The sequence below is a fragment of the Dromiciops gliroides genome, chromosome 5 (assembly GCF_019393635.1).
Source record: "Dromiciops gliroides isolate mDroGli1 chromosome 5, mDroGli1.pri, whole genome shotgun sequence".
In the NCBI taxonomy this organism is placed as follows: domain Eukaryota; kingdom Metazoa; phylum Chordata; class Mammalia; order Microbiotheria; family Microbiotheriidae; genus Dromiciops; species Dromiciops gliroides.
In genome coordinates, this window is record NC_057865.1 from 1,961,726 (window position 1) to 1,989,516 (window position 27,791).

The window sequence follows — 27,791 nt, forward strand, 5'->3', positions numbered from 1 at the left end:
AATAGAGCTCAGCCTGGCCTGCTTCTTCCTCCAAGTACTCTGCCACCAAGAACACCTGAGAGAGAGTAACCCAGTGTGGAAGCTCCCTCTGGGCCCAGAGGAGAGGCGGTCTTTATACATTGCTTTAAGGTCATTGGCTAGCATCACCCAAATCCATTGGTTCACTGGACTCGAGGGTGGTCCATGAGCAGAACCTGCCGAGTTCAGAGAACGCCCCCCCCCCTCCAAGGTCAGGCTCTCAGGTAGGTGTGGTTTCAATCAAATCAACTTCAAGGGAGCCAATCAGCAAAGTCAGTTCAATCAGTCTTAATAGGATCCCCTCAAATGGGGGGGGGGGCCTTCTGGGCGTTTCCAAACCCATTATTTTCTCACAGTGTGAAGAGACAGTCACTGGGGAGGTACGAGGTGGAGAGCCAGAGGAGAGAAGTCGATAGTCCCAGCATTTGACACTCTTAAGGCTACTGTCTGCTCTTTGTCCTTTCTCTAAATGGAAGGCTAGCCCTTGCCATAGGAAAGCTGTCCGCCCTGAGGAAGCTCCTAACCTACTTGTGAAGGCAGCGTCTAGGACAGGCTCCCCAGGACTTATTTTAACAAAGGGTTCTTATCAAAGCGGGTGTTGTTGTTGCTGTTTTTGAGTCATTTTACTTGTGTCCTACTCTCTGTGACCCCATTTGAGGTTTTCTTGACAAAATATTGGTGATCTGCCATTTCCTTCCCTAGTTCATTTTACAGACTAGAAAACTGGGGCAAACAAGGTGAAATGACTTGCCCAGGGCAAGTGTCTGAGGCCAGATTTGAACTCATGAAGCGCAGTCTTCCTGATTCCAGGAGTGGCACTCTTTGCACTCTGCTGCCCCCTAGTGGCCCCGAAGGAAATTATTAAATCATTCTTAATTAATTGGGTTATTTAGGATTATGACTCTGTAAAGAAATCACAAGGGACACCTATTCTTCGCTTTCTCTCCCCATTGTCTTCTAAACCCTCCGCAGGCCACCTGCAGCCTCGTTGCTCCAGTGACTGGTGATCGCCAAACACGATGGCCGTATTCTCGGTCCTCGATCCTCTTGGCTCCGCTGTAGTCTCTGACCTTGTCCACCACCTTCTTGACTCTGACACTCTCTAGGTCTGGTGACGTTGCTCTTTCCTGGTTCTCCTTTGATTTCCATGACCCTCACTCCCCAGGGTCCATTGCTGGCTCTTTAACCAGGTCATCCCTGCTCACCCAGGATGTCCCACAGGGTTCCGCCTTCCATCTCCTCTTCTCTCTACATGATTTCTCTTCGAGACCTCATCAGCCAAAATGAGTTCAATGACCAGCTGTAGATCTATGAACTCAGCTACTGACTCCCTCATAAACTCCAGGACCATGGTACACCATAGGTGTTTAATAAACCCTTGTTGAATAAAATGAATAAAACCAGAAAATTGCTTTCTGCAAAATTGTGCTGAAAAAGGAGCCAGTTGCCTTTTCCCCATCAGATAACCAGTGTTGTCTCTGACAGGTAGGGAAGCAGTCCAGTGCTGGACAAAGTCTAGATTTCTTAAATGAATCTCCGAGCAAGATGAACTTCGTGTTAGTCTGACTCCTTGTAGATGAGCTGTAACTAAGGCAGGGTGATCGGTGCTTTTCCTAGGATGCACTTGCTACCAACAGCCTTCTGCCTCTTAGTCCTTTGCCAGCATAAACCCCGTGGCACCACCATGTCACTTAACCAGCTCCAGGCCACTCCCCTCGGAGTACCATGCCCACAGCTTTGCCCCTGGACTCTTGTAGGCATGCAGACCAGATTCGCCAAGGGATGACTGTCAGGCTGCCCTTTGCACCCCTGCCACCGTCTTCCCATTTGGACTGTATGCTTGCTGCCACTGCTACCCTCCTCTAACTCCCCCACGCTGACTCCCTAGAAGATGGTGGGGGTTGGGTGCCCTTGCTCTAGCACACCTGGCTGGGCACTCCCTGTCCTCAGACCTGTGAGATTTGGGCTCTGCTTGCTCTTCCAGCACTGTAGCTTTCTCCTAGGCTTTGCTCAATCCCCCTTGGGCTCTGCCTGAGGGCTTTCTTAGTCTCACACTCCAGAATAAAGATCCTGGAGAGAAGTAGGTTTTCCATGGTTTTAGTTCAAGAAAAAGTATGGATCCATGCTTACATGATTCTGGGAGAAATGTATTCTTCTTCCTCGGGTGGTGTTGGGACCAAAAGGGACATACAGAATGTCAAATCAAAAACCCTGGGGCAGCTGGGTGGTGCAATGGATAGAGCACCGGCCCTGGATTCAGGAGTACCTGAGTTCAAATCCAGCCTCAGACACTTGACACTTACCAGCTGTGTGACCCTGGGCAAGTCAGTTAACCCCAATTGCCCCACAAAAACAAACCAACAGAAACAAAACAAAACACCAAAAAACCCCTGCTGAGCAGTCCAGAAAAGGACATGAATTGGTTCAATGCCAGAAATGCTCAGCTATTGAGTAACCTGCCTCTCCTGAGAAGTTGCCGAGGCCTTCCTGTGGCTGTCTTTGTGCTTCCTCTGGTGCAGCAAGTCCTCCCTCCTTCACTCCTGCCGTTGTGCTGGCAGACTTTAAGTAGGATGTCGTGAAAAGAATCCTCTAAAGGCAACTCTTCCCGTTATTAAATTGCTTTCAGTTGACAAGCTTCCCACATAAGGGAGCTGTGAACCATCATCACGACAGTCCAAGCCACCCTGATGTCTGGGTGTGTCTCAAGTGACTTTCTGAGATCTCTGGTCCTGTTTGCTGAAACCTGGGCCAGTGCCCACGGAGGCGTGCATCTGGAAGGTTGGGACTCGAAGGAATGGCTTCTTAGGTAGTGCTGGGCTTAAGGACAAGTGCGGGCGATAGGGTCCTATTTCCTTGTCTTTCTAATAGTCATCATTGACAGGGTAGAAATGAGATGCACGGTTGATTGCTACATGAAAAAGCTGTTCTCAAGAGAAGAAATCTAAGCTATCAGTAACCACATGAAAATAATTCTCCAAATTTCCAATAATTCATGAAATCGAAGATGGCCAAGAAGGGAAGTGACAGATGTCAGAGGAGTTATGGGAAACGTGGTACGTTAATGCACTGTTGGGAGCTAAGGATGGCGGCGAGAGACGTTCTGGAAAGCGATTTGGAACGTGCCCAGAACGCTTGGCTTAGCAGTCCACTATTAGGCCTACATCCCAACCAGATCAAAGAGAGAGGAAAAGGAAGGACTCCTGCTGAGCACAACATTCATGGTGAAGACCTTGGAATGAAGGGAATGCCTGTTGACTAGGGATCGTCCGAACAAACATCATCTGTGAATGTCACGGGACAAAGGGGTAGTTCAAGGAAGTCTGGGAAAACGTGTCTGAACTGATGCAGAGTGGTGTGAGCAGAACCAGGGGAACAATCGACACAGCAGCATTAATGTCATAAAGACAAAGAACTTTGAAAGACTGAAGAGCTCTGACTGAAGCAGTGACCCTCCATGACTCCAGGGGCCGGTGCTGCTATGCGCTACCCACCTCCGGACGGAGGAGGGACTCAACATTCAGAACGAGGTGGGCATTTCTGGACGTGCCAACAGCAGAGTGTTTTGCTTGACCATGCACATATATCATAAGGACTTTATTTTCCCTTTTTATTGGGGGGGAGGGGAAGGGAGAGATGTGGGAGAGAGAAAAAGGAAATGCTTGATAAATAAAAATGTAGTTAAAACTGAAATACACACACGGTCTCCCATCTATCAGAGATGGAAATCTCTGCCATTTTAGCAGATCTGCCAGCAGATTAGCTTGGAGTGCCACTGAGATGTTAAGTAGAATGGAAGGCAAAGACAAACCTGAAAGAAATCAGAGAGGAGGCCATGATGAAGTCAGCTTGTCCAAACCACGTCCCTCTGCTGCAGGCCTGGACCGCAGCTCTTCCCTGTCTGGCTCTGAGCTACCATGGTCCACTTGCCTCCTCTCCTTGCCACCCACCAGGTGTACCATCCATCGTCCGTCTTCACACATGCTGACCCTCGTGCGAGTTCAGGTCAGGTTGGGCGCGTCTCTTTCTGGCCTGTTCCTGCCCATCTCCCCCCCACCCCCACTTCTTCTGTACTCTCTCTCTGGAGATTTCTGTGTTTGTTCCATGGGACTGCATGCTGGATTCCTTGAGGGCAAGCAGAGGCCGTTCCCTTTTCTGTCTGCACTGGCACCCAGTAGGCGCCTGATAAATGTGTGTGGCACTGAATCACATCAGCTGGTGTCTGTGAGTCACAGAATCCAGGATGTCTCCAGAGGGCAACGGAGACCCATGTGGGTTGTGGTGGAATGGATGCCATCAATGATGGAGGAGGGGCAAAGAAAGTGGCCTGTCACTTGGCCAGCCTGGCCCCTTGCATGTTGGGTGGAGTTGCACAGCATGAGAGGGCAAGGAAGGCTGGGCTGCAGCTTGCACCTCTGGAAGGAAGGCCCACACCGGGACATCCAGAATGAGCAGGACAATTAGCAGGGAGATAAGGGTCTTCAAATGGGGGCAGGCCGGCATCAACGCATCAGCAGGGAGCTGAGAATGGCAGATGTTAGAAACCGCGCAGGCCTGTGCCAACTAGACCATGGGAAACACCTCTGGAATGTGGCATCGCGGGCAGAGGAAAGGGGCACTCCCAGGAGGTCAGCAGAAAGCCCCCTGCACCCAAGGGGAACTGCATGAGCACTCTACAAAGGGCAAAAGGATTTCTACCGTGAGCTAGCCCTTCTCAGTCCAGGGGTCATTTCTCTGGTGATTCTCTCCACTTTGTCCTGTGTAGAGCTCATCTGTTCGCATTTGTGGGCCAGTCGCCAGTCTATAAGCTCCTTGATGACTGGGGCTGCTTTGCCTTTGCTCGCACAACTCACACTTAGCATAGCCCCCACATAGTAGGTGCTTTATGATGTTTATTGACCAACTGGGAGACAACACACAAATAGTTAAGATTTCATTCTGATGGGACAATGGAAAAGCAGAAGGTGCGGGCCATCCACATGCTCACGTATATTTGCATAATTTACATTTACATTCTTTTCCATAAGAGCCCTTAGCCCATAGATGTTAAGAGGCAGAGGTAGGACTTAGTCTCAAGTCTTCTGACTTTCCAGCCAAGATCCCCTGAGCTGCATACAATTGCCTCTTTTTTTCAGATGGACCCTCTTGAGGTTCCAGAACCTTTCTTCCTCCAAATAAACTTGGCTCTTCTTTTGTCTATTTCTATACAGTATTTCTTTGATAGTTTGGCTGGTATGGCAGTGAGTATATACATTAGCTTGACAGCATGGCCCAGCCATCAACAACAGATGATTCTCCAGTTATATACTTCTTTTAGAGCTATAGAGAATGTCTTCTCATTGTATTGACATAAATACTGAATGCATCCTGGTAGGTTAAAACAGATATCTTATGATTTTTGTTGTTGTTATGAGTGGAATTTCTCTTTCTGTTGGGCCTTATTAGCTTAATGGAGAAAGGCTGATGATTTTTATGGGTTTATTTTGTTCTGTTCTGAAGTTACTTTTGTTGTGTGTGTGAGGCAATTGGGGTTAAGTGACTTGCTTAGGGTCACACAGCTAGTAAGTGTTAAGTGTCTAAGGCCGGATTTGAACTCAGGTCTTCCTGACTCCAGGGCCGGTGTTCTATCCACTGTGCCACCTAGCTGCCCCAAAATTCTAGAATGTGCTGCCTTTTTTTTTTAATTTTTTGGCAAGGCAATGAGGGTTAAGTGACTTGTACAGGGTCACACAGCTAGTGAGTGTCCAGTATCTGAGGCTGGATTTGAATTCAGGTCCTCCTGAATCCAAGGCCAGTGCTTTATCCACTGTACCACTTAGCTGTCCCTCCATTATATATTTGGAAGGATTTCTGAATAAACTCCCATGCTTTCTGCAAAAGGATAATTCTATCTCCTCTTTGATGAAATTACATATTAACTTTTCTTTCTTTTCACAGCACTATCAATAGCATATCTAGAGTTTTGTCCAAAAATTGTGCAGAGGGGAAATTCTTGTCTTACTCCTGTAATCACTTGGACACCTTCCAGCATTATTCCAAGACAAATAATGCATGCTCTTGTTTTATTTATGTATTTATTTTTGCCATTCGTTTTAAAAATTTGAGTTCCAAATTCTTTCCCTCTCTTTAGCTCCTCCCCTAACCATTGAGAAGGCAAGCAATATGATATAAATTGTACATATGAAATCTTGCAAAAGATTTCCATATTAGTCATGTTGCAACAACAACAAGAAAAAGCAACAAAAATTAAGTTTAAAAAGTATGTTTCCCAAATCCAGCCTCAGACACTTGACACTTAACTAGCTGTGTGACCCTGGGCAAGTCACTTAACCCCCATTGCCCTACCAAAAAAAAAAAAAAAGTATGTTTCCAAGGGGGCAGCTAGGTGGTGCAGTGGATAAAGTACTGGCCCTGGATTTAGAAGGACCTGAGTTCAAAGCCAGCCTCAGACACTTGACACTTACTAGCTGTGTGACCCAGGGCAAGTCACTTAACCCCCATTGCCCTGCCAAAAAAAACCCCAAACAAACATTAAATAAATAAATGAATGAATGAATGAATGAATGAATGAATGAATGAAGTATGTTTCCGGGGCAGCTAGGTGGCGCAGTGGATAGAGCACCAGCCCTGGAGTCAGGAGGACCTGGGTTCAAATCTGGCCTCAGACACTTAACACTCACTAGCTGTGTGATCCTGGGCCAGTCACTTAACCCCAATTGCCTCACTTAAAAAAAAAAAAAAGTATGTTTCCATTTGTGCTAAGATGCCATCAGTCCTTCTTCTGGAGGCAGAGAGCCTTTTCATCATGAGTCCTTCTGAATTGTCTTAGATCATTGTATTGAAGAGAAGAGCCAAGTCATTCACAGCTGATCATTGTATAGTACAGCTGTTACTGTGTACAGTGTTCTCCTGGTTTTGCTCATTTCACTTTGTATCAGTTCATGCTGAAATCATCCTGCTCATTTTCTGTACCACAATAGTATTCCAATGACATGTTCAGCCATTCTCCAATTGATGGAGAATCATTTCCAATTTTTTGCCACCACAAACAGAGCTGTTATAAATTATTATTATTTTTTTACATATAGGTCCCTTTCCTTTTATCTCGTTGGGATACAGACCATGTAGTGGTTTTGCTGGGTCGAAGCGTATGCACAGCTTTATAGCTCTTTGGGCATAGTTCCAAATTATTCTCCAGAATATTTGGACCAGTTCACACCTTCACCAACAGTGTATAAGGGTACAAATTTTTCCACATTCCCTCCAGCATTTGCCATGTTAGCCAATCTGATGGGTGTGAGGTGGTACCTCAGAATTGTTTTAATTCATATTTTTCTAATCAATAGTGATTTAGGACATTTTTTCATGTGACTATAGATAGCTTTGATTTCTTCTGAAAACTGCCTATTCATGTCCTTTGACCATTTGTCAATTGGGGGATGGCTCATGTTTGTATAAATTTGTCTCAGTTCCCTATATATTTGAGAAATGAGAACTTTATCAACTGGCTGTAAAATTTTTTTCCTCCAATTACCTGCTTTCCTTCTAATTTTGGCTACATCGGTTTTGTTAGTGAAAAAAGCTTTTTAATTTCACTTAGTTAAAATGATCTATTTTACTTCCCATGATCCTTTCTACCTCTTTCCTTTTTCCTAGATCTTACAGGTCATTTTTTCCCCATGCTCCTCTAATTTGCTCATGGCATCATTCTCTATGTCTAAATCATTCTTCCATTTTGGCCTTCTCTTGGTAGACAGTTGGAGGTGTTGATGCATGCCTAATTTGCAAGCTGTCATTTTAAAGAAATATATATATGTATGCATATATGTATGTATTGTGATGGAGTAAAACTAAATGTGTGGTCACCTTAAATCAGAAGCTTTTAGCACCAGTCTTTGGGCATTAAGCATTTATTAAAGCATAGTAAAGAGAGAACATGTGGAGTTCAGAAAGTTAAGAAGAAGCCTATCTACCCTAGAGGAGAGAGAAGAGTTCAGCCTGGCCTCCTTCTTCTCTTTCCCTTCTGCCACCACGAGGTTCCAGCCAAGGTCAGGGAGCCAGCCACACTTCCTACTTCCTGCCTCCCTCCCCCAGCCATCTTGAAAGCTGATTGGGTAGATTGGTTCACTGGACTTGAGGGTGGTCTCTTGTTGAGTTCCAAGTCCTTAGCTTCTGAGAAAAATGCCCTACTGAGGGCCACCCAGGTGTGGTTGTGATTTAATGAACTTTAAGTAGGTGAATCAGCAAAGACCATCATTCTCAGTCAGTCTCACTGAATTCAATCAGTCTAGATGAATCTCCTCTGGTTGACCAAAAGCCCATTCCATTATAGCTTTTTTTTTTTTTGGTAGGGCGGTGAGGGTTAAGTGACTTGCCCAGGGTCACACAGCTAATGTCAAGTGTCTGAGGCCGGATTTGGACTCAGGTCCTCCTGAATCCAGGACTGGTGCTCTATCCACTGTGCCACTGAGCTGCCCCTCCATTATATCTTACTATATAGATATTCTTACTTTATATATTCTTACTATATTCTCTCTCTCTCTCTCTATATATATACATATATATATATATTCTTGATCATACTAATAACTCCTTGGTTCCTATACTTTTGAGAATTTTTTTTCACACACGAGTCTTGTAATTTGTGAAAGCCTTTCTCTCCTCTGTCAGTGCCTACAGCCTTACAGACAAATGATCATGAAGACAAAGCTGCCCCAACTTCCTGCTGTGTTTTAGGCTGCTGGGCCATTGTGGAGGTTTCACACCCCTCAGCCACACCGGCTTATTCCGTGGATCACTCCTTTAACAAGTTAGAATCCCTGAAATACTCATTAGGAGACAAATGCTTTCTCCACAACGACAAGATGCATTGGGAGCCCCCTCCTTGGAACCTGAGGGTTGCTTTATAAATAACATTTTTAAATGAAGGGCAGTTGTTTTCAAATCATTTGTGCCTGTATATTTATTTGAATGAGTTACTGAGCATTTGTCATCTTTAAACAGCCAGAGAAGCGGCTTTGACCGAAAATCCTTAGATGAAATGCCTGACAAATATCCTGCACGCGCTGATTTGACTCTCACCTGGGGGATGCTTCTTGCAAGATGGTCAGAACTTCTGGCCCACAGAGAAGGGATTTAGCCTGATAAGACACAACTTTAGAACCATTAGGGCAGGAGTTCTTAATGTAGAGTCTGGGTAGATTTTAGGGGGTCATTGAACATTGATAATAAAATATATCTTTATTTTCACTAATTTCTAGTTGAAATGGAGCATTTTCTTCCATTATGAATATGAAAAACAAACTGCAGTAGGATTAATCAGTAGTACTTGTGATTTTGTCACCAGTGGAAATCCCAGATAATTCCATAGCACATTACCAATGTTGCAGGTATCTAGAAATGTCATTTACACTCATCACTAATATAAAATGACTGTAGTTATTAGGGTTGAGGTAGGTTATGGTAGAAACGGTCATAATCTTCCTATCTAAGAGACTTATTTCAACATAATTAGTTTCCTCTATAATCCCATACATTTTATTTGAGGCATTGAAGAATGTTACTCTGAGAAGAGGTCTACTGACTTCACCAATTGGCTGCCAACGGAGTCTAGGACACAAAATGTTGAGAAACTGTTACAGAGGGAGAAAAGAAGATAAAAGACAGACTGTGGAGGACCCCCATAGTTAGTGGGTGTGACCTAGAGGAAGATCCAGCAAAGGAATCTTGGAAGGAGCAGAGCCCTGCTTTAAGTAATGAAGCCAACCTTAAGTAATCGTCCATGACATCAGAAGGCTCATGGTCTTTGTTTTATCCCGTCATTCTCTTGAACCCAGATGTAAACATTGCTTTCGAGACCTGAGATTTATCACTGTGAACTTCCCCTTAAATAATATTAAAGGGTTCCTTGGTACCGTTTGGCTTCCTCAGAACTAGAGTGGCTGGGGCACTGAAAAGAACCACAGCTGTGCTGATGGCGGACATTAACCTAGCGCTTTGAATTCATCAAGTGCTTCAAAGATGGCTCTGCATGGGGGTGGGGGTCAGACTGAGGAGGAGGCCTTACTCCATATTAATGTTTGAACGCTCCAGTTATTATTTACTGCCCTCACTTTAGAGGCTCAGAAAACTTAGACGTCTTTCTCAGTCACAAAGTATGTGCCCGAGATGACCTCTGACCCTGACTTCCAGGCTGCTGGCTGCTACCTCAGATGCATTCTCAGCATCTCCCGGCCATCAGCCACACTCCAGGTTGCCTGCCTCCTGTCCTCTCTGCTTATGAAATCGTGGGCCCTTTCTGTTCTCATCTATGCGAATGAACCCCGGATCCCTACATTTGGCCCTCTCTGGTCTGCTGAGCTCCAGTGTCGGTCACAAACTGATCGCCGGCCATCACCCGGATGACCCAGAGCCACCTCACTCCCCACACGTACCCAACTGAGCTAGGAGAGGAGAAAAACTCGTGTTTGCCATTGTTCTGTCAGGAAGATGCACAGACCGAACTCCAGCGATTCCTCATTTGGATCAAGATGCACAGACCGAACTCCAGCGATTCCTCATTTGGATCACCAAATTTTCATTCGATACAGCCTCCCGGGCACCCTGCCCCTCTGCTCTCTCAGACCTCCTGCTCTGCCACAGGGCGCGCAGAACTCACTAGTGGGTGCCTAGGAGGTGCCCCACGCTGTGCCAAGAGGTGGGGAGCCAAAGGAAGGCGAATGCTCCGTCCTTGCCCTCACGGGGCTCCCAGTCTAAGGGAGAACAAGATCCAAGAGGCACTGGCGATCACCCGCGACACAGGAAAGGCATTCGGTGCATGGAGGGGGTCTCACAGAACCCCGGGCTCCCCTCCCCTCTGCACCTCCAGTGCGGAGCCTGCCCAAGGCACAGCTGCCTCAGCCTGACTTTGGGGTGGGGGGGCCATAGTCCTGAGCTGCCGAGGAAGGGGAGGCGGGAGGAGGAGAAAGCCGGGTCTGGAGGGTCCTTCTTGACACCCCCCCCCCGCCCTGTGTCCCCAACACTGAACGCGTCGGCCCATAGGAGATGCCGATGCCGTTCACCCATTGGTCGATTCTCCCGACCATTAAAAACCACTCCTCCGCATCTCTTTGGAGACCCAGCTCCCCTCGACCAAGGACCCTCCCCTCTCGGCTCCTTTAGAGGGGGCTTTGGCCGTCCGGACCCCTTCCCGGGGGTCAGCGCCAGCGGCCCCACGCCCCTCTCCATTAACGTCTGGAGCTGCAGCTGGCCTCTTCCGGCCTGTCCACGCCCACGCCCACGCGGGCTGCTGTGCGTGGCCCTGCCGGGGGTCTCCAGCCCACCCGCTGGGGCCCCTCCACGAGGGCAGGCTCAGGCCGCCTCCTCCCCCAGGACACTTTGTATGCCCAGCATCCTGCACAGTGCCAAGTACACAGCTGGCGCCTCCTAAGTGCTTGCTGAATGGCAGGCTCTCCGAGGATCCCCAGGGGGTCGAGAGCTAACCAGTAAAGGCGCAGGGGGATCTTCTCCAGTGGTCTGGGGAGTGATGGGGCCCCGCAGAAAGAGCACCGCCCCCCACCCCGGCCTCCTCCGGCTCCCTCCCCCAGCCTCCGGGCCCACGCTGCCTCCCGGGCTCAGTGACTGAGGGTTAGGGTCTCAGTCTCTTGTTCTGAGAAATGGGGCGGCTTCCCGAGGGCCTCCAGGGACTGCCACAAGGGCTCCCAGGGCAGGTGTGCCCTGGCGGGGGGCGGGGTCTCGGGCGGGGCCAGAGGAGGAGCGCGCACGCGCAGACCCCGCCTTTCCGCCGAGGCTGTCAGTCGGTCGCCCCGCCCCTCTTCTTTTCCCGCGCACGCCCCTCCCCCGAGGCACCGCCTTCGCCTTCCATTGGTCGGCGCGCCTATCACTCCGAGACAGGACCAATCGAGGAGCGGCAGGGGTAGCGGCCCTGTCCGGGCGCTGGAGGGGGGGGGGCGGCGTCAGGCGGCGGCGGCGGCTACGGCGGCTGCTCCGAGGGGCTGCGGGAGCGGAGGCGGAGGCGGACGATGTGAGCGGGCGGCTCAGCGGGTCCTGTCGGCGGCGCCATGAGGGCGCCGGGCCCCGGCCCCGGCCCCGGCCCCGGCTCCGGCCCCGGCTCCGGCTCCGGCTCCGGCTCCGGCTCCGGGCGGCAGCGGCAGCGGTGGCTGAGGGGGCGCTGAGCCCCAGGAGCCGAGCCCGCCGGGCACGCGCCCGAGCCCGCCCCGGGGGCGCGCCCCGCCCACGTCCGCGCCCGCCGGGCACGCGCCCCTCGCTCCCTCCTCCTTCCTCCCCTCTCCTCCCCCTCCCCTCCCGGGCCATGTCGGCGGCTGCGGCGGCGGGGGGCGCTGCGGGCTCGGCGGGCGGCCCCGGCCCCGCGCAGCCCCCGCCCCCGCCGCCCCCCGCGGGCCCCCGGATGCGGCGCAGCGCTGCCAGCTCCCCCACGGCCCCGGGCGCCGGCCGCCTGCTGCAGCCCATCCGCGCCACGGTGCCCTTCCAGCTGCTGCGCGGGGGGCCCAGCCCCCCGGCCCCTGACCCCCCGCGGCCCCAGGGCCGGCCCCGCCGCAGGAGCGGCTCCCCGGAGCCCCGAGGTAAGGGCGCCGGGGAAACTGAGGCACGGGGCTCTTGGGGGGCGGAGAGTCCGCACCGGGGCCCCGCCGTGGGGGCCCTTGACAGCCACTCCGGGACCCTTCCAGGGGAGATGTGGGAAGGGGCACGGCTGGGTCCGGGGCTGCCTGGACCCCGGCGGGGAGGGGGGTCTGCAGGGGGTCTCGGGGGTGGGGGGAGGAGAGGTGTGTGTGTGTGTGTGTGTGTGTACACGCTCGCGATGCGTGTGCGCGCGCTTATGTGCGTGCCCCCCCATGTGCGGGACAGTGGGGGGCCGGAGGCTCTTGGGGGGCCTTTCAGGCCGCAGCCCCTTGGGGTGCTGCCCCTCAGGGCCGCGGGCGTTGATGCTCCCTTTTCAGACTCGTACTTAGCCGGGAGTAATCCCCAGCTTGGGGGGGGTTCAGTCTGGGGGACCTGTGATAATGGGAGGCCGCCCGCGGCCCCCGCCCCGCGCCCCCGCCCCGCCCCCCCCCCCCCCCCCCCCCGCGGTCTGGCCAGCTGCTGCAGAAACTGACATGCTCCCGCAAATCCTGAATGAATGAGTGAAACCGACGTGATCGCCCTAATAATGCGGCCTGCGCTGCCCGGGCGGGCGCCCCTTCCCAGCCCACCCCGCCCCTGTCCTGATCCCGACCCGAAATCCCGCGGGTCCGAGCCGCCCCGTGTGCAGGGGGCCCCGCCTGCAGGGCCTGGGGGGGGGCATGGCAGCTGCCCGAATGCCTGAGGAGGGGCTAGCCCTGCTCTTGTCCACCCCTCCCCCCCATCGGGGCTGTTCCAGACTCCTCTGGTGGCCCTAAGGAGACCTTGCCCCCTGCCCCCCGCGGGGCTCCTCGGGTCCTCCAGGCGATGCCCGGCAGACCAGGCTTGGCAGACCAGCCTTGCCACGTTGGGCCACCCGTGCTGGGCTCGGCCTCCTCCCGGCTCCTTGATGGCCGGTGCCTTCTTCCGTTCTGTTCCCTGGCCTCCCCAGACATCCGAATCCCAGGATCCGTGTGTGCGTTTTTTCCAGTGACTAGACCTAGTTGAATTTTGCCAGGACCTGCCTCCCCAGGGCAAGGGCAAGGCTGGGCCGCCACTGCTGCTGATGTGACATCACTCCTCTGGCTGGATGAATGAAGCCTGCCGGGCTGTCGGCTGCTGCCCACCTCCTTCCCGGCCTCCTCTCTGAGCCCTCCCAAAGGAAGGTGGCATCCAGGTGGCCTTGGAAGAGAGTGCTTAGCCTGGGCCCACTGGGGGTGGGCTGGGATGGTTAGACAGCATTTACATAATGACTCCAAGCCAGGGGTCAGTTATTTAGGTCAGGACTGCTGGAGGGCAGGAGATAGGGGGCCTTTTGGGCCTTGGAGCCTCAGGGTCGGCTGACCGTCCAGCCACCGGACACATCCCTAACATTTGGGCATAAAACTTACTTGTCGGAATTGGTTGTACCACTACCTGAAGGCTTTAAAGATGGCCATTAAAAACTGTTTGTACTAAACCTGACTGTTTAACGTCAGAGTGGGGCGGTCGTCTTTAATTCTGAGATGGCCTACCACATCTCCAGGAGGCGGCTTTATGTGATTCAGATAAGTGGACGTTGGCATGGAAAATGCAAGTACTTGGACCCAGATCCAGAATGTAGGATTTCTTTTTATCGAGCCCCCTTTTCCTGTGTCACTCCACCTAACCCAGAGTCCGCTGCCTGTCAGGGCTGGAGCTTTGTAGTGCCTCCTTGGCAAAGAATTGGCTCTTGGAGGACCCTGAGCGATTTCCCAGTTAGGACCAAGTAGCCAGAAGGAAAGACGAGGGAGGGAGTTTGTTTTTTCTGAAACTTCTTCCCAGGTGGCTTTTGCCATAGGCGTCTAAAAAGAAATCTTTTCTGTAGGGGAACATTGCTGGCAAAGATTCTCATTGCTTTTCAGAATTGTCCTGATTCTTAAAAGCCAGAAATTCTGAAAGATGCCTATTTATAGCCGTGTCTGTTATTGTGAGTAAGGGATCCCCTGAAGGAGTTTCCACTGGGCTTGGAGGGAGGACCACGTTTTACCTAATGGGACCTTGAATAATTAGACTATGAATACATAGGACTGGTTCTGGGCTTTGTGTTTGCACCAAGCAGGGCTTAGCTGTAGTCATGTTCCAGTGCCCTAGAGTTGTCTCTTAATTAGTTAATACTTGGATGGAAAGGGCCAGCTTTGATTGATTGGTGATTGATTGATTTTATACAGCTAGAGTCAAGGGAAAAAAAAACCCAGCCTGACCGCTCTTAAGTTAGGAAAAAGGCCTTACTGGCTTGCTTTGGACCTCCTTGAGTTTTATGGTTCCAATAAGAGATGACTTTCCCTCGAAGCTTTCTTCAGACTTGAGGGCACCCACATGTGCTTGTCTTTTTTTGTGTTTTTTTGCGGGGCAATGAGGGTTAAGTGACTTGCCCAGGGTCACACAGCTAGTAAGTGCCAAGTGTCTGAGGCCAGATTTGAACTCAGGTCCTCCTGAATCCAAGGGCAGTGCTTTCTCCACTGCACCCCCTAGCTGCCTTTGTGCTTCTCTTTCTGAAAAGTCTTGAGTAAATGAGGCCAGACTCCGGCAGTGGCCTTGACGGAAGGTGACAGGTGATAGCCTTTTCCTCCCTCCTTGTACCATTGAGTTTGCCTTTGCCATTGGAGCTCAGGGCTCGCCCTCATTCCCTCCTAGATGGCTTCCCCTTCTCTCTGTACTTAGATGGGCCGTTAGACCCGGAGGGTCTTGCCCATCCCAGGCTCCTCCAGCTCAGCCCCCTCCTCTGCCTTCCCTCCCAGATTCCCTGTGTCTTGTCTGCAGAGAGCTGCTTGCATGTTGTCTCCTGGATTAGACTGGCAGCTCCGTGAGGGCAGGGACTGTGTTCTTGGCACGATGCCTAATAAATACTTATGTTCGACTCCTTTGAATGAATTTGAAATGAACCCATATGTAGCCTAGGAACTCGTACTCTTCCTTTTGTCCTCTGCTTTTTAAGGGTGCCAACATTCATTAAATGAGTGTTTGGGTCATGTGATTGATCTTGATCGCTTAGAGTCTCTGTTCTGAGTCCTTACTGTTCTTTTTGATCTGGGACAGATTTAGACTCATTTCGGATCACAGGTTCTGATTGTGGCATTTTATGGCAAGGAAACCGGCTTACTTGGCCAAGTTGCCCAATGATGACCCCATTGTGTGTGTGTTTGCCAGCAGTTCTTCTGTGCTGACCACCGTTTCCAGTTCTCCTGGGACCTTGCACATGAGTCGATGCATTATTCCTAGCCCTACCTGTCCTCAGAGGACCAGGATCCCCCTCGTCCGTCCCTTTACTCATTCCTCAGGCTGCCTCTGGGATTCATGGGAGACGCCTCAGTAGGAGTGTCTGGAGTCACTTCTGTAAGTGGTGACCGGCTTTTTGGCACAACTTGCCTTTTCACCCCATCTGTCCCAGGCCTGAGAAATTCCCTGAAATGGCTAACGAGAGACACTGAGCGCGCCCTCCCTAACGCCCCCAGCCCCTCCAGCGGGAGAACCAGCTAGATTTCCTTCTCTCTTCAGTGCTCAACGTGCTCCCACCCTTGCAGCCTCCTTATCTGCCAGCTCGGTTCTGCCTAGAACCTCCATCTTTAGGGCGTGGCCCTGGCCGGCCAGGCTGTCCTTCCTCTCTGACCTCTCCTCTGGCCTCTCTCAGCCTCCACCAGGCCACTGAGCAGGTGCCTTCTCCCATGGACTGGCAGCTCCGTGAGGGCAGAGACTGCTTTTCTTTCTCCTTGTGTGTGTATTCCCGGCCCTCACTGCTGGGTCTGGGAAACACATGGAAGGTGCTTGTTGACTTACCTTGCTGTGCTGTTTTATCTGGACACAGTCTGTCTGTCTGTCCCTGCTAGCCTGACTCTTCTGACCCCAGGCTGGGGGGTGTTTTCCCCAAGAAGGGCTTCCACACCACCCATTGTGGGCCTGGGTGGAGGAGATGGTGTTTGGAGCCCTGCTGCTTCTCCAGCAGTCCCTGAGTCAGAGAGAGCAGCAGCCTCGGTGCTGGGGGCCAGGACTGGCCCTGGGAGCATCCAGCACCCCGAGGCTGACCCGGCAGGGACCACGTCCTCGTGTTCCGTCCGTGCTGTTTCTCCAGCGCGGACTCTTTGAGAATACCCAGCACGGGATTGCACCCTGCAGAGGACCGCTGAGGAGCGAAGGGTTTTAGGAAAACGCTTAGGAAAAGGAGTCCCTGAGAAATGGAGCAGAGACCGTGTCTGGGACCTGGGAGTGGGCAGCAGTCTGGAGTGCCCTTGAGGGGCATCAGCCAGTGCTGTGTCTACTTGGCAGGCCCTTAGCAAGGGCCCCGACGTCCACGCTGGGGAGATGAGCCTGGTGAAGGCCACCTTGGCAGGAGGGGTGCCTGGGTCAGCTGCGCTGCTTCCATGCCCTTGGCACCTACTGAAAGCTGCCGAGTTGTCTTGCACCGTGGCAAAGTCAGGTTCGGTTGGCTAACTTACTGGGGACATCAGCCATGCTCCGAGCACCTCGTTCCCAGTAATAGGGAAAGCACCAGAACGTAAAAGTCACCGAGGCCACCAAGAGAGCCGGGCCATGTCCTGCTTTGGCCTGCCTTTGGCCCATAACGTCGTGACTGTTGGTGCTCCTTCCTTAGGGCTGCAGGTTTGCTCATCATCGCAGGAGACTGTAGGTGAGATTCGAATCCGCTCCCGAGATCACAAATGCCTTCACAGAAATCTCTGAAAAATGGCTCAAGTGCTTGTAAAGTTTGCAGAGCCTCCTCTGGAGTCCCTGACCAAGCGGCTGCCTCCGGGTCGGCCTCTCCCCCAATAAAAGCCATCACCTCCGTTTGTCTGTGGTTGTGTTGACTGAGTTCTCAGAGCTGGCTCACCAAGAAGTGAGGAGGGGTAGAGGAGAGAAAGCCGTAGAGGCCGGCGAGGCCCTGGGCCCCAGGCAGCCTGCTCTCTTGTGAGGAGGACGAGTGATACCAGGAAAACTGGCCTGCTTCTGCCCGGTGACAAAACGGGCACGGCCTCAATAGCTGCTGCTGTTGTGTGGGGCCCCGGAGCCCAAGTCGTTCTGTGCTGTGAGATGTCCCAAAGGCCGCTGGAGGCTGGAGATCAGCGAGAGGTTGGGGCAGGAAGGGGAGATGTGAGCATCATAAGCATAAAGCCAGTAATGAAATCGCTGGGAGTTAATGAGCTCACTGAGGGGAGTTGTCTAGAAGGAGAAGAGGCCCCCCAGCATATCCTGAGGGACTCCTAGGGTTAGAGGGCGGGATCTGAAGGAGGATCCAGACAGAGCAGTCAGAGGGAGGAGGAGAACCAGGAGACCCAGAGAATGAACGGACGAAGGAGAGAGTGACCCCTAGTGTCAGGGGCCACAGACAGGTCAGAGCAACACTTTTTGAGGTAGCCCTAAAGTGGAGACCAAGGGAAATGCCCGGCTCTTGGGGAAATGCTAAACAGATCACGGCCTATGATTTAACGGGATGTTACTGTCCTGTGAGAAGGGATGAGATGGACAGTTTCTTTTCTTTCTTTTTTTTTTTTTTGTGTGTGAGGCAATTGGGGTTAAGTGACTTGCCCAGGGTCACACAGCTAGTAAGTGTTAAGTGTCTGAGGCCGGATTTGAACTCGGGTCCTCCTGACTCCAGGGCTGGTGCTCTGTCCACTGTGCCACCTAGCTGCTCCGAGATGAAGTTTCATAGGAAATAGGGAAAGTTGGATGAATCGAGGCAGGAGAATGATGTCTACACCGACCATGTTATAGAGAAAAATGACTGGCAGACGAGGACATGGGTCAGGGCGCCGATGAGGCCCCGGGTCCAGATGAAAGGTCCGGCGCAAGACTGCCCTTCTGCCAGGGAGCAGACAGTTACCATGCAGAACGGACGGACATTTTGGGACGTGGCCAGTGGGGCTGGATCATGTGTGTGGAAGACGTGTGGGTTGGATTTCTCTCTTCGATGCCCTGGGGGGCTGGCGTGGCAGGGAGAGATGCTTGTGAAAAGAAATTGTAAGACAATGTAAGCCTTGCATGTGGAGTTGGCTGATTTGGGGTCTTTCTTGGAAGTGCCTGAGCCAGCCTTGTTCAGGGGAGCACTTGTCCTTGGGGCACTAGCACAGAGGCCCATTCCTATCTTTCCACGGAGACCCCTGGGTCGGAGGGCACACACCGGCTTAGCCAAGCTCATGGCTCCCAGCAGCTTGGCACTGGCTCGGTTGGCAAAGAATTAGGCCGCTGGTGATCTTTGGTGTTCCCTTGCACAGGTGGCCATGAGAGCACAAATCCATGGATGGGCTAATGCAGGTTAGATGAGTCATTTTTCTTTTCCTTTTAGAGAATAAGTTTTAGACAAGTTTCCCATGTCCGCCTCTCTCTAGAACCCTTTCTTGTGAGAAGGAAAAGCCACCCAGTGATCAGGCTGTTGCAGCAGGTTTATTGGTTAATTTAAGCCGTCGTCCTCACATGTTGCTAGACTCTGCCTCTCATAGTAACAGGGATGCTTCATGAGCCTTCGGGAATGAAGCCTGGCATTGGGGGGCCTGACTTGGGATGTGCTCTGTCACCACTGAGACAAGCCTGCTAGCCTGATGCCTGCTGGGAGTGGACACTGTTGGCCTATTTCACGTATGCCACCTAACTAGGAAAACGATGTTTTTTGTTAAAAATTTCGGGTGTGTCCCTTCACTCCAACCCCCCCCCCCAGCACCTTTACCCCCTGGACTGCACATCACCTGGTAGGTCTTAGATGATCAGTATTTCCCAGGGCTTGGGCATGTCCAGCCAGCGTACAGAATTCCGTGTTGTCTTAGGTGGGCCCTTGGCCTTTTCTAGCAGAAGACCATTCCCATGTTTCCCTCCTCTTTCATTCAACAGACAGTGCTCACTTAGGACCACGCCCTCAGTCAGCTTTCATGGCAAGTAAAGAGACATTTAAGTGCATCCTTGGCCTCTTGCTTTGGGCTTAGAAAATCAAAGCCTGTTTCTCACAAGAAAAACAAAAGTGTGTCCTTGAGAGAATGCGATTGTGTTGTGAAGTCATTAAACTTGATCATTGAAAGGAAAAGGCTCATCCTCTGGTATTGTCTTCACCCCAGTGAAGTAACAAAGTAAGAAATCACAGGTGCCCCACCTGTGGCTGTCTGAGAGGGGCTGTGACTGTAGTGATAGAAGTGACTGGGACTTACACCTTCTAAACCACCCCGGGAAGATGCCCATTTCTTCTTGTGTTGGAGACAGATCTGCAGTAATGTCTCACAGCTTGGGAGGCTGTGTGCCAAACATTTTGTGGCCAGGGCAGGGACCAGCAACATTGCAAACATGGGAGACTTCCTCATGCCTCATTTCCCTGTTTTTGACTTCTGCACACCCTTCTGGTACAAAGGGCTGGCCATGCCTGTTCCTCACAGAGCATGGGGAAGCATTTGATACCTCACTTAGCTGGCTCTTGCTCTTTGTTATGGCCACTGAATTTGCCTTGACACCTGGTGCCCCATTTTGCCTCCTTCTTGTTAGATGGGGCTGGTCACCTGCTTTGGATGATGGGAGAAATGCCTTTTTTGGGTGAAAGTCTGGTTAGTTCCTCTACTGTGCCTGTGCAATTATTTCAGCAAATACACCCTCTCCATTAATTGTTGAACTTTTTAACAACCACCCCAGAGATGGCTCCAGCTGGATTTCCCTTAAGTCTTTTGGATCTTCCCACCAGGCTTGGAGCTGCTCCATCACCCGTTCTCCTTAATCACAGGACCAGGGAATACAGGAGTGCGCGTGCTCCACTTGGGGTTCTTTTCTGGTTTTGTACAGTGACTGAATTGTTATTTCAAAGGCCTTTGAAACAGTATGAAGTTGATAGTGGATGGGGAAAAGCCCACTCAGTAGAATCCATTTAGCGACTTGCCTTTTGTGAACCCAGTAGGACAGTTTAGAGCAACTGTTCTGCAGCTTTGGGGTTGAATTTCCTTGTCAGTCCCATGCTCTCAGCCTCTTCCACCCTAAGGTGAGAAGCTAGGGAGGCTAGGGAGGTGGGGTGGGTTCTGGACAAAGTTCTTTATAAAGCTCTCACACTGGGGGCACCTAGGTGGCCCAGTGAGTAAAGCACCGGATCTGGATTCAGGAGAACCTAAGTTCAAATCCGGCCTCAGACACTTGACACTTACTAGCTGTATGACCCTGGGCAAGTTACTTAACCCCCATAGCCCCGCCAAAAATAAATAAATAAATAAATAATAAAGCCCTCTCACACCATCAGCCCAGTAGTGGCCCTTTAGAGCTCTGTTCTGATTGGGCCGATTGAAGATTATTGCCACAGTACCATTCAAAACCCAGTTACATATTTTAAAAATGAAAAGCCCACTCAACAAGATGCTTTGGCGGGTGGGGAGATCAGTGCTGTCCTTTTGCCCCTTCAGACTGGGGAGGAATTCCCTTCTGTAACTTATAATCCTAGAGCTGCCTGGGTGCAAAGAGAGTGGATGCCAGAGGAGCAGGATACGAGCCTAGGGCTTCCTGGCTGGAAGGCCGGCCCTCCCTCCCCTCACTGGGTCTGAGCTTACAAGAAGGGGCACTTGTCCAGATCACAGGAAGAAATGATTATGTACTGTGTCATGAGAGACAGCATGCTGAGAGAGCAGGCCTTGAAACCAGGAGACCCGAGTCCCGCCCCAGACACGTTCTGGCTGTGTGACCCTGGGCAAGTCACTTAGGACAAGTCTGAAAGGCCCTAAATCGAAGAGAAGGTGCTTACCCATTTTGGTAGGAGTTGCTTCATCCAGGAGTTCTCTACACTAGAGATATCAGGGAGTAACTAGGGGGCACAGTGGATAAAGTACCAGCCCTGGATTCAGGAGGACCTGGACTCAGACACTTGACACTTACTAGCTGTGTGACCCTGGGCAAGTCAGTTAAACCTCATTGCCCTGAAAAAAAATCAGTAAACTAGAGATGTCAGATGTTCAGCGAGGCCTGGCCCCCAAGCCTCCAAAGAGCCCCCAAGTCACTAGAAAGTATTGAACAGCATAAGTGAAAATACAGTAAGACCTAGATGATGTGAATGTGTGATTTTCTAAGTCAATAAGCAGCCCTCGGGATGCTCACATGGTTTAGTGGCCCCTGTTTCAAATTGAGTTTGGCACTGCTCCTCTAAACCAATGAAATCACGGGCCCAGACCCTGTCTGGGCCTTTAGACACTTGGCAATTAGACATCACTGTCTTTCACAGATGCTCTAACCTAGTCACACTGGGGCATTAGTGTGGCTGAGGTGGCATCATGATGTGTGTTGATGTATTGAACTTCCTGAGGATGAGATCAGGGTGTATAGGCTGGAAAGAAAGAACGTGAGCCAGGCCCTGAACCCACTTGAGAAAGAAGAAAGAGTGTTGAGGGGTCATTAGGTGATGAGCACAGGCAGGAGAGGCTACATGGGGCTTCTGGTAAAGGGAGAGTCAGTCCGGAAGTGCAGCCCCCACTGACAGGTAGGAGGGAGGGAGGGAGGGTGGGGAGGTGAGGTGGTTTTTCATGCCAGCCACCAGCAGGGCCTGCCTGTAGCCTAAGCAGGAGGCAGGAGGCTGTGACAGGATAGGAGAGGCTGGACCGAGGTGGGAGAGGCAGAGAGGAAAGAGGGAAGGCTTGACCACGTGAGGGTGTGGCTCAGGTGCATCTGGAGACCTGCTTTAGCCAGCCAGCTGTTGTTGCTAACAGATGCTCAAGCTGCTCTAGGAATTGTGATTGATGGGAATCTGAGCTTAGAGTCAGAGTGGGTGGCCTTGTGTGTTCTTGGCCCTTCCTCATGCCATGGTAGCTCTGATATGGGCGTGTTGTGTTTTTGGACACGATTGTTGTGGCCAGCTCTGTGGATGCATCACAGAATCCACTTGGCTGGTCCATTTCTCCCACATTGCCTGATGTCTGCTTGGGCTGTCCCTTGGGGAGCCTTCTTGGTGCTCACCTTGCTCACGTGGACTTTTGGAGGCAGAAGGTGGTCCATGATTGCAGACCCAGAACTAGCTGCTTGGGGCTGTGTGCCCTTGCCCTCCCTGGTATCTGTCAGGGTGGTGTTGCTTTTCTGAACCCTTCTCCTCCAGGACTTGCCCCTTCTGCTGGTAATGGATGATGCATTCTCCTTTGGAGATGCCTGCCTTTCAGCCACATTTTAGAACCGCTTGTGGCAATGTTTGTGGGAACAGCAGCCAAGAAAGGTCGCTCATAACCTGCTGCTGTCTTCTGAAGCCTTGTACCCAATCTGACCTCACCTGGCTTTGCTCCCAGCTGATGCCACTAACAGACTTCATCACAACTCATCTGTGAGTCAGGGCTGGGCAGGTGGGTCGGAGAGCCTGGCCTTCATCAGGCGTGTTTAACCTCGCCTTGGGTTTGTTATCGAGGGAATTTATCTGCCTAGGCACCAAGCACTGATTAAGTCCTTCTGTGTGCAAGGCACTGGGCTAACCTTCATAAAGACCAACTAACTCCATTATCAAATAAAGTATTTGGAATAATAAGCAAAGAAGGGATTCTATCAAACTCCTTTTATGAAGCAAATAGTATACTGATACCTAAACCAGGAAGAGTAAAAGTAAGAAAATTAGAGACTAAATTCATTAATGAATATCGGTACAAAAATCTGAAATAAAATAGAAATTATAGCATTACAAAGATTGTACATAGTGACCAAGTGGGATTTATACCAGGAATGCAGGGATGCTTTAACATAAGGAGAACTTAATAGAATTCATCATATCAATAATAAATCATATCAATAGATGCAGAAAAAAGCTTTTGATAAATAATACTCATTCCTATTCAAACCACTTGAAAGCACAGGTATAAAGATTTTTTTTAATCAAGAAAAGAAGCACCTACCTAAAATCATCTGTGAGCATTATTTGTCATGGAGATAAGCTGAAAGCTTTCCCAGGAGGATCAGGTGGGAAACAAGGGTGCCCATTGTCACCAGTACTATTCAATATTATGTTAGAAATGCTAGCAATAACAATAAGAGAAGAAAAAGAAATAGAATGAATCAGAATGGGCTATGAAGTAATAAAACTATCTCTTTTACAGATTATATGATAACATAATATACTAGGAAAATCCTAAAAACTCAGCTAGAAAGTTAGTTTAAACAATAATTTTTGCAAAGTAGGAGGCAGTAAAGTAAATCCACATATCATCAGCATTTCTGTATATCACCAACAAAACCCTGCTAGAAGAGATAGCAAAAGATATCCCATTTAAAATCACTGGGGGGGGGGCAGCTAGGTGGCGCAGTGAATAAAGCACCAGCCCTGGATTCAGGAGGACCTGAGTTCAAATGTGGCCTCAGACACTTGACACTAGCTGTGTGACCTTGGGCAAGTTACTTAACCCTTATTGTCCCACAAAAAACAAACAAAAATCAAATCACTGTAGAGCGTATAAAGTGCTTGGGAATACACCTGCCAGAACAAATGCAGAAGCTATATGGACAAAATGATAAAACCTTTTTATCCTAATAAAATCAGATTTAAATAATTGGAGAAATGTTCATTGTTCCTGGGTAGGTAAGGCCAATATAATACAAATGACAATTTTACCTCAATCTATTCAATGCCATCCCAGTTAAATAACCAAAACTTATTTTACTGAGTTAGAAAAAATGATAACAAAATTCATTTGGAAGAACAAAAGGTCAAGAATGTCAAAGGAACTGATGGAAAAAAATGTAAAGGAAGGTTTAGCACTAGTAGATCTTAAACTATATTATAAGGCGGTAATTCATACAGCAGCAAATGACCATAGTAACCTTGTGTTTGACAGATGTAAAGATGTTTTAGGGATAAGAATTCATTATTTGGTAAAAACGGTTGGGAAAGCGGGGAAGCAGTCTGCCAGAAACTAGGCATAGACCAGTCTCTTACACCATTTATCAAGATGAGGTTAGAATGGATACATGACTTAGCTATAAAGGGAGATAGTACAAGAAAATTACAAGAATATGGAATGTATTACCGTGTCACCTGTCAGATTTAGGGATAGGTGAACAACTTCTGAATAAACAAGAGATGGGGAACATTATGAGGTTTGGATCACATCAAATCAAAAGGGTTTTGTACAAATAAAACAATGTAGCCAAGATCAGAAGGGGGAGTTTAAAGACAGTTTCTTGGCTAAAGGCCTTCACATCTCAAATGTATAAAGAACTTTATCAGATCTCTAAGAATATGAGTTGTTTCCCAGTTGATAAATGGTTAAAGGATATGAACAGGCAGTTGTCTGATGAAGAAATTAAAACTATATATAGTCATGAAAAAATGCTCGAAATGATTATTGATTAGAGAAATATAAATTAAAACAACCTTGATATAATTTTAACACCTATCAGATTAGCTAAAATGATACGGTGACAGATGCTGGAGGGGATGCAGAAAAATGGGACGCTAATTTACTGTTGGTGGAACTGTGAACTGATCTAACCATTTTGGAGATGCCCAAACATAAAGTTGTGTATAACCTTTGACCCAGCGATACCACTATCAGGTCTCTTGCCCAACCTGATTAGGAAAAAAGGAAAAGCTCTTTGTGGGTGACCAAGAACTTGAAATTGTGGGGATACCTGTCAGGTGGGGAGTAGCTAAACAAGTTGTGGTATATGACTGTGATGGAACTATACTATACTATAAGAAATGATGAGCTGATTGATTGTCTTTCTTTCTCAAAGAGGACCATGACATTGGGGTGATGCCATAACTTGCACTGAATTGTATTTAAGCAAGGCAGGGCTGGACTAGGGCACCAGCCTCACTCTCTCCTCCAGAGCCATATGGGTTAGGGTTAGGGTTAGGGTTTGTCCAGGGTCACACAGTTAATAAGTGTCTGAGGTGAGATTTGAACTCAGGTTCTCTTTTCTTTTTCTTTTTTTTTTTTTTTTGGTGAGGCAATTGGGGTTAAGTGACTTGCCCAGGGTCACACAGCTAAGTAAGTGTCAACTGTCTGAGGCCGGATTTGAACCCAAGTCCTCCTGAATCCAGGGTCAGTGCTCTATCCACTGCGCCACCTAGCTGCCCCACTCAGATTCTCTTGACTCCAGGGCCAGTGCTTTATCTACTGTGCCACCTAGCTGTCCCTTCAGTGATCTTAGAAAAACATGGAAAGATTTGCATGAAATAACGAAGAGTGAAGTGAGCAGAAGAACCAAGAGAATGTTTATATAGTAATAGCTGTATTGTTTGAAGAACAACTTTAAGCAAATAAGTCATTTTGACTATTATACCCCAATTAACTACAAAGGATCCATGAAGGAAGACACTCTCTACATCCAGAGAGCTGATAAATGCACACACACACATATACATACACTCATATATGCACACACATGCACATACATCTCTATACACACACACATACACGTGTTGAATGGTAGCCATTTCTAGGGTGGGGAGGGCAAAACCCAAAAGTGCACAGCAGAGAATAGAAGAAAACGTTGGACCCGTAGAAAGCAGAAGAGCTTTGAAAACGAGGAAGACTTTTCGAGGTTTTCCAAAAAAAGTGAACCACGTGGAATGGAGAGCCACGGTGTTAGAGTGAAGCCTCTTTTTAGGTTGTGCCATCCCCATGGAAATGGGCTTTTTTTGTTTTTATGTATAAGAAGTTAGGAAATAAAAGCTAATGGACCAAACCTTTAAAAAAAGGAATCGGGTGGTTTGGAAGAGGGGAGCTTTTGGGGGAAAGAGAACGGTGGTTTTGAACCTGCTGAGTTTAAGGCGTCCGAATGTCCAGTCAGCAGCGCAGATGTGAATCTGGAGATCAGGGGAAAAGTGTCAAGACTCATTAGCCTAGAGTTGACAAATGAAACAATGGAAGATGAGAAGATCGCCAAGCAAGAGACCATGGAAGGAGAAGAAGACCCAGGACAGGGTTCCGGAGGCTGAGCATTTGGGCCACGTGTCTCTCCTCCAGGCTGGCCCCAGGATGGACACGCTGGACTCTTCTCACTGCTCTTGGTGGTTCTGGTCAGTCGTGTTCTTGGCAGATACTGCCTGCGGCTTGCCATTTCTATAGGCTGAGGCAAATGGGGTGAAGTGACCTGCCTGGCGTCACCCAGCTAGGAAGAGTCTGAGGTGGGATTCGGACTCAGGAAGATGACTGAAGTCCTGACACTCTTATCTACTTCCACACCTAGATGCCCTTTAGAATCCCCAGCTTCCTCCCGAGCTCTGCGCCAGTAATACTCTGGTTTCTCTTCAGATTGTTTCAGTCTTCGCCTTTTACGCAGTTCAGCTCCCGTGCTCCCAGCTCTAAGCAGAGCCTTTTCTGATGCCTTCCCTCAGGATTGGTGCCCTCTGTCCAAGTTCTTTTCTTTCAAGGCTGTGTGTATGTTGTTTCTCAGCTCACTGCTCCAACAAAAGGTAAGGTCCTTGAGGGCAGGGCCTGTTTTATTTTTGTCTTTGTGCCCATGGCCCATAGCTTAGTTTCTGACACGTAGTGGGTGCCCAAGAATGCTGGTTGAAACAGGGTCAAGTATTTCATCATTTTCCATATCTGACCTCCAGCCTCCCTATCTCTGTTATTTTTTGGACATTGCTAATCTGGAGAGAGTGTTCTCTATGTCGAGTGCCTCTGACCAGTGCTGGGGCTATTTCCAGGTGGGTTAATCCCGTACATTCATGCCTGCTATTCAGGTTCAGTCCCTGGCGGTAGCCCTCTTTGGAAATGGGCGTGTCCTCTGAACCCCATTGAGCTTCCCCATGGCTTGGGGCCCTTCTTCACTGTTTCCTGACAAGTGACTCAGCTCTTTTCTGAGGCCAGTTCCTAAACACGTCATCTTTTTGCATGGAGTGATTTTATTTTCCTTATAGTGATGATGTGCTGGTCCAGAGGGCTGGTAGCCATAACGGACTTCTGATTGCTTGCATTAAAACAGATTTATGAAATGGGGATGGGGAACCGTCTCAAGGGTGGGGTTTTCCCTCATCAATTCTTAGAGTTGATGGAAATTTAAATTTTGTACTTTTGAAACTCACTCTAGAATGCTAGGTTAAGAGAAGGCTAATGCCCGTGACATAGGCTTTTACTGAGAGAGACTCGTGTGTTTGTCCATGTACAATCTGTGCACATTTATCAGTGGTGGAAAGTGATTTTAGTGTAGTCTGTGTCTATGGTCATGGTGATGAAAGTTTCACAATAACTTTTTTTTGGTCTGTTATTGCTTCAGGCTGGTTATGA

The 27,791-nt window shown here is 49.7% G+C and overlaps 1 protein-coding gene across 3 annotated transcripts in view; it reads left to right on the forward strand.

Moving 5' to 3' along the window:
- The first annotated feature begins 11,969 nt into the window (after positions 1 to 11,969).
- GLCCI1 (glucocorticoid induced 1) overlaps positions 11,970 to 27,791 on the forward strand; it is a 67,415-nt gene continuing 51,593 nt past the window's right edge. For 2 of the 3 annotated variants that reach the window (XM_043966776.1, XM_043966778.1), the window contains exon 1: positions 11,970 to 12,596. In XM_043966776.1, coding sequence (XP_043822711.1) covers positions 12,326 to 12,596 — 271 coding nt within the window. In that variant the 5' untranslated portion in view covers positions 11,970 to 12,325. The remainder of the gene's footprint in view (positions 12,597 to 27,791) is intronic. The other variant, XM_043966777.1, reaches the window with a different exon arrangement.